This window comes from Chaetura pelagica, unplaced genomic scaffold (assembly GCF_000747805.2).
Source record: "Chaetura pelagica isolate M959 unplaced genomic scaffold, ChaPel_1.0 scaffold266, whole genome shotgun sequence".
NCBI classification, from domain to species: Eukaryota; Metazoa; Chordata; class Aves; order Apodiformes; family Apodidae; genus Chaetura; species Chaetura pelagica.
In genome coordinates, this window is record NW_009953799.1 from 1,018,725 (window position 1) to 1,026,999 (window position 8,275).

Genomic DNA, 8,275 nt, shown 5'->3' on the forward strand with positions numbered 1-8,275 from the left:
ACCGGGCTGGTCCCGCGGCCTCCGAGGGGGTGGCGGTGGCACAAGGGCCGGGCTGGCCTCGCGTTCCTGCTTCCCCGAGCAGCGATATGACCCGTATTCCTTGAATCCCGCTTCTTCTCGGTTAGGTTTTCCCCGTGAGCGAGTGCGTGTTGGCTTTGTGTGTGATCGGATTCAACACGGGGGTGCAATCACACCAAGGACTTGCTGAGGCCGGAAAGTGCCACTCTGATTTCTTCTGGCGCCTCATGGAAGAGTTCAGAAGGCCTTCACGTAGGCTGAGGTGGTTACAATCTGTACTGCGGTTGCCCTTTGCTTTAGGCACTTCATGCCTCGGCTTCTGAAAGTCTTGGGCTTCTGAAATGTGTGAAAACTTCATGTCGTTTTGCAAAGGGAGCCCTAGCCTGTCGTTCAGCGTGTTCTGCCCCTGTGGAGGGGCGAGCTGAGCACCCCGGGCCCCAGGAGGCTTTGGAGTGGCACCTGGGGATTGCGGTGCGCCCGGGTTGGGTTGTTTGGTGCTGCTGCTCTGCGTGGAAGAGGCTGAGCTTAAGCGGTGAAATGTGCGTTCTTTCCAAAGCACACGGGTGTGCAGAAGCGCCAGGGTTCGTGTGTGCGTTTGTTTGTCGGGAATGGAATGTGCCTGTAAAGTTACAGCTGTAACCTGGAGGCAAGGGGCAGGAAGAATGAGGGGGTTTTTGGCAAAACCATTCAGAAACTGCTCTTCTTGTTTTCTGTTCGTCACATGTATCGTGAGCTATCAGGGATGGGTAGTAAAGCTCTCCTGGTGCACAAGTGAAGTGCTGTGGGTGGATTCAGTAAAAAACCAACCACTGGTATTCTGTTTATGAAGTGTATAAGCTTTATACTGTTCCATTTTTATAGAAGAATGGTGAAATGACTACTGCAGTTATGTTCTAATAAATAACAAGAGTAAAGTAAGCACATCCATTTAAGAGTTCTCTCTGATTTTTATTTTTATTTCCTTTTGGGCTACTTGCAAATGTTATGTATTCACCAAGCACTGTTACAGAAGCACTTCTTTTTTTCCCCTCTGTGTTTGGGGGAAGGGGGGTGTTAAAAGTGGAACGTGAGAAGATGGAAATTGTCACATCCTTCAGGTGCCTTGGGAACAAGCTCTAACAGCAAGCTGAGGTTGACTGCGTTGCTTTCCTTTGTTACAGGGCCTGCGGTTTGAGGTGGTTCCATCCTGGTTTAAGGAGACACTTGAAAAATCATCTTTTGCAGCTCCTTACGAGTATGCTGTGGAAACAGCAAAACAGAAGGCTCTTGAAGTAGCAAACAGAATGCATGTGGTAAGTTACCGGCCGTTCTGGCAATGGCTGGTATCTTTGTCTTGAACTGGTGTTCCTGAGACTTAATTTGCATGTGCTTGGCGGGTAGTCTCAGTGCATTTTCCCCTCTGAAGGCAAATGGGTGGGTTTCTGTCATTTGTGGAAGATAGCTTCCTGAAATTAGCTCACCTGATCAAAAGTAGAGCTCGTGCACACAGTTTCTGCTTTCCACAAACAGAACTGACCTGCCAGCTTACCCTATCAGTTGCATATTTGACTTCTGCCCTAGGCTGTGATCTCTGTGTGTGAGCACATAAAACTGTTCTCTACCAAAACCTATTTTGAAGTCTAGCTGATTAGATCTCCCAAAATGTCCTGTAAGAATTTCTTAATAATGCAGCTTTGAAAGAGAGCAGTATGTTTGTTGAACCTACACTGATGGCAGAAAAGGAATGTCTAACACTTTAAACCAACAGTGTCAGATGTCACCATCCTCCAAAGCAAATATTGCATGATCTCCAATGTAAATTGTTGTCCAGGATTCCATCAGCTTCTTTTCAGAGAATGGTATAACATTAGGAGAGCAGATTTTAAACCCAACCTCACTAACTAGCTTATGCTGGGCTTTCATTGCAAAACAGTGTGCTGGCAACAATGCTAGTTCAGTGGATTTCAAAATGCTTCTTCATACAGGAATTTTTTTAAATGATTTCTGGAATTAGTTCTACTATTTAAAGCACATTAACATCTTTTCTATAGAAGAATCACCTCCCTGCAAACTTTTTAATATAATTATCACAGTTATAGAAAAGTTTCCTGTCTTGCTGTGTTAAATAACTGTGTACCTCATAACATGCAAGTAAATCAAAACTCAGCTGTAAGGATTGATTACAAATTAAAGCAAATAAAAAGTTACAAGGCATCTTTATATACCTCTACCTCTCAGCTTCCCAAAATAGACTGTGTTTGTTCCCTGTTGAAGAAGATAAGCAAAATATAGCTAGAGAAAGTTTTGGGTTTGGTTTTTGTCTGTGTTTTGTTTTGGCTTTTGTTTGTTTTTTGTTTTAAAAACTTGGCTGGGAAAAATGCTCCTAGATAACTTCAGTGCTGTACTCCCTCTCTTCCATACAGGGCACTTCTTTAAAGGAATTCTGCATGCCACTTTGAAGATCAGGTTGACCTTTGAGAATGCAGTTGGTTATTTACTCAATGCATTTTTTCACCTGTAACATGTTGGGGAAAAATAATGACCTGAAAATGGTCTGCTCAAACCTCCTGTTTTCCTCCCTTTTATCGTGACGTAAATGATCACAGTTTTTATTATTTCTAAACAGTGCAAAAAGAGAAACAGTGTCTGTAAACCAGTGAATTTGTCTTCTTACCTACAGTTTTAAAAGGTTGTTCTTTATACCTCTTTTGAGAGAGACCTTCTTTCTTTATGCCTTTGCAGAAACACCTAAGAACACCTGATGTTGTTATAGGAGCAGACACTATTGTGGTAAGAAGTCTTATGTGGTTTAGCATTGATTTAATTTACTATAAGTGTAGAAAATACTTGTATCTTTAGGTTTAAAGATTGAAAACTGCTGACAGGTTATACCTGCAATATGATATATCTCTTGGCTTTTGTGGGTGTGGATTTTATGTGGGTTGTTTTGTTGTTTTGTTTTTTTTTCCTCCAACAAGGCAATTCTTATCTTGAGTGCTGGAAACCTTGCTTCTGTTTTTGCAGAAACACTAGTATTTCCTGAGTATGGCCTTGGATCCTCTAGTATGTAAGGGAAATTCTATTCTCAGGCAACTATTGACTGTCAAAAAGTCCAGGTCATGTGAACCAATGAATGTTGTGCCTTGTGACAAGCATCACTTCATACCTGTCATCTCCCCTGAGACAGTGAATTAAGTACAGAAGTTGAATTACCCTTTTGTTTGAAAGCTGCAGCCTCTGGATGTCGTGTTGCACTCATTATATGCTTGACACTAAATTACCTGTTCTGCCAAAGTATCTATTCTTCTTGCTCTACTCAGCAGACTGATGTTTGAAATCCAGGCTGAAAAAATGGTTTAAATGTCATCTGTGGCCTCAGTCACTCTGTCTTTCTGTTTTAGGCTGTGGATGAAGATATCCTGGAAAAACCAGTTGATAAGCAAGATGCATATAGGATGCTGTCAAGGTCTGTAGTTTTAAGTAATATTCCATGTGTGTATACTGGGCATTTTAAAAGGAGCTGTACAGATTCCTTAATGTATATATAGCACTCTATGAACAAAAAAATTTCAGTAAGTTTTAATTAGTGTAAGCCAGTTCTGCCACTGAAAAAACCTGCTTTTAGATTACCCACAGTTGCTTGCTCTTGCCCCTTCACCTTAGGAAGCCTGTCAGGGACATCATGAACCATCTTGTTTTCACTTGGATTAGTTTCCAGAGTCACTTATCACAAGACTGTATGTATGTGTCAGCTGGTTACAGGATGGGGACATTGTGAAGAGAAATCATGATGGGAGAGAGGACAAGAACCATCATAGAAGTGTTTTGAGGCTTGACATTTAGCAGAAAAAATATTGCATATACAGGAAAGTACATGTTGATGTGCTCATGTGCTTTATATTCTATAGTTTAACTGAGGAAGAAAAATCTAATTCCAGCAGTGTCCTCCATGGATGGTAGGCTGGTGTATTTTGAGGCTTCTCCTTTTTTTCCTGAAGGATACTTTTCCCTGGGAGCTTAATGTTATCTTGTAGCACTCTTGTCAGAAACACCAACTAGGTAACTCTAGTCACCTCCTGTCCGGAGGATGAGATGTGATGAATCCACTATTCACACTTCTGGTTTATGGGGGGAATATAGAAAAGGTGTACTGCTTTTTTTCACCTGATTATGCTCTAACTCGGGCATCTCCTAAAGAGAGAATACAAGCGACTTGGGGTTTTTTTAAGTTTTGCTCTCAAAGCTTATTTTAGATTTATTTTTTCACATTGATGACTTAGGCTGAATTTTTTATCTGTGTGGCATGCTACTAACTTAAAATAGCTGTTTTAAATCATGCTGAGTTTGTTTAGTTCAAAAAGAGTACTTTTTTTCCTTTTAGAGCTTAGTCTCCTTCCAACAGGTGTAAATGTTTTGTGTTTGGGTTTTCTTAAGTTCAGTAGGTAGTCTCTTAATCATAGGTATGATATGCACTTAAAGTTCAGGTTTTTTATAACTCCTCTTAATGTGATTCTATATGAACAGGAAAAAAATGTAGACAAGATATGTATTTGTGTACGTCCAGGGCATCTGTTAAAAATGTTCACTCAGAATTTTGTCTTCAGATTAATTATGTGGAGTCTTGTGGGGGATGGTAAGAGTGCAAGATCCTTCTGATCACATCAAATTCTAGCCTGGCTTATCTTCAGGAGACTATTCCTTAATTAGCCTCTTCAGAGATTCAAGTTATCATGCTATTTGTTTACTTCCCTTGCTTACACATTGGATTAATACGTTTAACGCCCTCGGAATGAATCGGCCACTGTGGGGCCCCTTTCAGCTGCTGCAAGGGAGAGTGTGTGTGGGCCTGGAGTCTGAGGGTGAACGTCGGTGCTCTTCCCCTGCTCTGACTCTAGGTCTCTGGCTTGCCATGGCATCCCTGAGGACCAGTCTGGCTTGGCTCTACTTGCATATCACTTGTTTAGTCTTAAGTTGCAGCACCTAGCTATTTATTGCCAGCCTTCAGTGAGGGTGTCTGTAATGGCATTGGGCATGCTGATTGTCTTGTTCTCATGGGTGGTAAATAAGCTGATGCCATGGACTGCTTTTCCAAATTGTGGACATTGGTACAAGTGAGATTTTGGAGAATTGAAATTACTGAATTGTTTCGTAGTATTTTTGTTTTACCAATGTCTTTTCACCTAGATTGAAGTAAAAAAAAAAAAGAAAGAAAATTTCATTAGGATACATGTCATAGCCATCAGGTGATGTATTAATATAATAGTGTGTTTCTCAGGCTCATGTAGAACATTTTTGCACGTGAGACATTTCATAAAACTTGCTTAATGCACATTTATTCCCTGACAGGTTGAATGGGAAAGAGCACAGTGTTTTCACAGGAGTGGCTATTATTCATTGCAGCAGTAAAGGTACATGTATTATTTCATTAATACTCAGTATTTTCGTTAAACATTATTCTCATAAGGACTTGTACAAGTAAAGAAACAGTAGGAAAATTTTTCATATACTGTCTGAATTGGCTTCCTACTCAAGATGAGAATTTACCTTATTAATATATTAATTGAAACCTCCCCCCAAAAGCCAGCCTTCTTACTGTGTTCAGTTTTCACACAAGAAGGAGGATGACAAAATACAACAGACCTCAGAAATACTGTCTCTGAAAGCTATGGGACTAAGACTAATTTAAATTGTGGGAATATTCTAAATGAAGTTAAAGTAAGGCAGTACAAACTGTGGGACTGAGCAGAATCTGACCCACATTCTTGATTCCAGTGTTCTGTTTATACTAGCTGATGAATACACATGGTTGCTGTATCTGTAGTTAATTTTTCAGTAAAGAATGGAAGCTTTAGAGCCCACTTTTAGGGCATGAGTAAAATACTGGCTTAATGCCTCAGACTGCTAATGAATTGTAAGAAGTAATCATCAGTGCTCTTGATCAGATAATTGATACAGTAAGTGGGTTTTGTGAGAACTGTACCATTAATATAATCTGAGCAGTGTGTGGTTTGAGGGGCTTCCTCTGACAATGATGCCGATATTATTTTAGTAGAACTTTTGCAATAATAATTTCTCTGAAATTTCACCGGAGATAGTCTTTCCATATCCAAATCATTTGCAGCTTTTAATCTTGACTGGAGTGGTTGTTCTTAACATACAAAAAGTTACACTGATGGTTACAGTTGGGACTGATGCAACTGCAGGTTCACATTCAAGCATTTGTAACAGCTGGGTGTTCAGCTATGAGACAGTGTTAAGAGTCCTTTGACAACAGTCATAAAGTTAGAAAGGGTGTTTGTAGGCTTCTTTGTACTCAGTGCTGGGTGGGTATGCTAGCAGTTTGTAAACAGCTCTAAAGAAGCCTTGTTAATCTAAGAGTGCATCCCACCCATGAAGAGTGACCTGTTAGCCCTAAGACAGGACTGCAGAGGTCAAAAATGCAAAGTTTTCCTTTTTATGGGAAGTTACAAGGCCGCTGTCTCTAAGAGTAGTTTCATGCATCTGTGTAGTATGTTTATTTTTTTTCAAGCAAAACATCAAATGAATGCAAACAGCATAACATTTCAGTTTGATTTCAAAGCTACAATTTCTCTTTCTAACAAGAACTCTTCCTCTCTGTAGATAATCAACTACAGACAGAAATCACTGATTTCTATGAAGAGACTAAAGTAAAATTTTCTGACCTGTCTGAAGAGCTCTTATGGGAGTATATTCATAGTGGAGAGCCAATGTAAGTAAGACTCTGAAGCTATTCTCACAGTATTTGAGAATAAGCCTTGAGGTACATTATTAATCACCAGTGTAAAACATTCTGTGTTCTGTGAAATCTTGTCGTAAATGATAGCATGGGTCATGCAAGGTGAGTATTCAGTTCCTGTCTAGAACTGTCATTCCTCCAGGAAAAGTGAGCTACCTTTTTAGTACCTTACTTTTTAGTACCCTAACAAATCTGAAACATGAAGAGTGCTGAAATAATCTGGATTGGAGCAAACACTCAGGCAAAATACAATGACCCTTCGGTTAACAGAGGCATTTAGGGAGCTTGGATATCTGAGACAATGGGTAATCCTCATTATAACACAGGTGAATAGAGTCAGTATAGGATAATCAGAGTATTGGAGAACTTTGAAATAAGCTAGAACTTGATTTACTTATCAAAATTGCACTGCTCTAAGAAATGCCAACTCAATTTTATTGTGGACATCTTAAATGTGTTCTATGCTCTTATTCTCAGTTTGTTTCCTCTACCCTTGCAATATACTTGTTACTTAAAGGCAACATTACTTCCACAAAAGAAACAGGATGAGAGCAGAATGCCTAAAATCAAGTTGGCTAGATTGTTTAAAAGAAAAAAAGGAATTATTTCAAGACAACAAGGGACTGTTTGTAACTATGGAATTTGCTTCTCCTTTGTGTTAGCTGAAGCTTACTGAAGGCAAATCAGGCCATAGTTAGCACTATGGACTGCATATCAGGTGATGTGAAGTGAACTTCTGGCTCTCTGACTTCAATTCTAGCTGTGTGAGGGTATCAGTTGTGATGGGTCATGCAAGGTGAGTATTCAGTTCCTGTCTAGAACTGTCATTCCTCCAGGAAAAGTGAGCTACCTTTTTAGTACCTTACTTTTTAGTACCCTAACAAATCTGAAACATGAAGAGTGCTGAAATAATCTGGATTAGAGCAAACACTTGGCCAATATACAATGACCCTTCAGTTAACAGAGGCATTCAGGGACCTTAGATATCTGAGACAATGGGTAATCCTCATTATAACACAGGTAATAGAGTGAGTATAGGATAATCAGAGTATTGGAGAACTTTGAAATAAGCTAGAACTTGATTTACTTATCAAAATTGCACTGCTCTAAGAAATGCCAACTCAATTTTATTGTGGACATCTTAAATGTGTTCTATGCTCTTATTCTCAGTTTGTTTCCTCTACCCTTGCAATATACTTGTTACTTAAAGGCAACATTACTTCCACAAAAGAAACAGGATGAGAGCAGAATGCCTAAAATCAAGTTGGCTAGATTGTTTAAAAGAAAAAAAGGAATTATTTCAAGACAACAATGGAATGTTTGTAACTATGAAATTTGCTTCTCCTTTGTGTTAGCTGAAGGCGAATCAGGCCATAGTTAGCACAATGGACTGCATATCAGGTGATGTGAAGTGAACTTCTGGCTCTCTGACTTCAATTCTAGCTGTGTGAGGGTATCAGTTGTGGTTTTTACACTCATTTGTGCTATAAAACAGTACAATCATGTTTTACCAGGGAAAGA

At 39.6% G+C, this 8,275-nt stretch overlaps 1 protein-coding gene across 1 annotated transcript in view; it reads left to right on the top strand.

Annotated features, from left to right (window-relative positions):
• Positions 1–8,275, top strand: part of ASMTL (acetylserotonin O-methyltransferase-like) — a 35,997-nt gene that overhangs the window by 10,319 nt on the left and 17,403 nt on the right. The window contains exons 3-7 of the mRNA XM_010001187.1: positions 1,179–1,310; positions 2,740–2,787; positions 3,399–3,463; positions 5,344–5,405; positions 6,619–6,727. Of these exons, the coding sequence (XP_009999489.1) occupies positions 1,179–1,310; positions 2,740–2,787; positions 3,399–3,463; positions 5,344–5,405; positions 6,619–6,727 (416 nt within the window). The remainder of the gene's footprint in view (positions 1–1,178; positions 1,311–2,739; positions 2,788–3,398; positions 3,464–5,343; positions 5,406–6,618; positions 6,728–8,275) is intronic.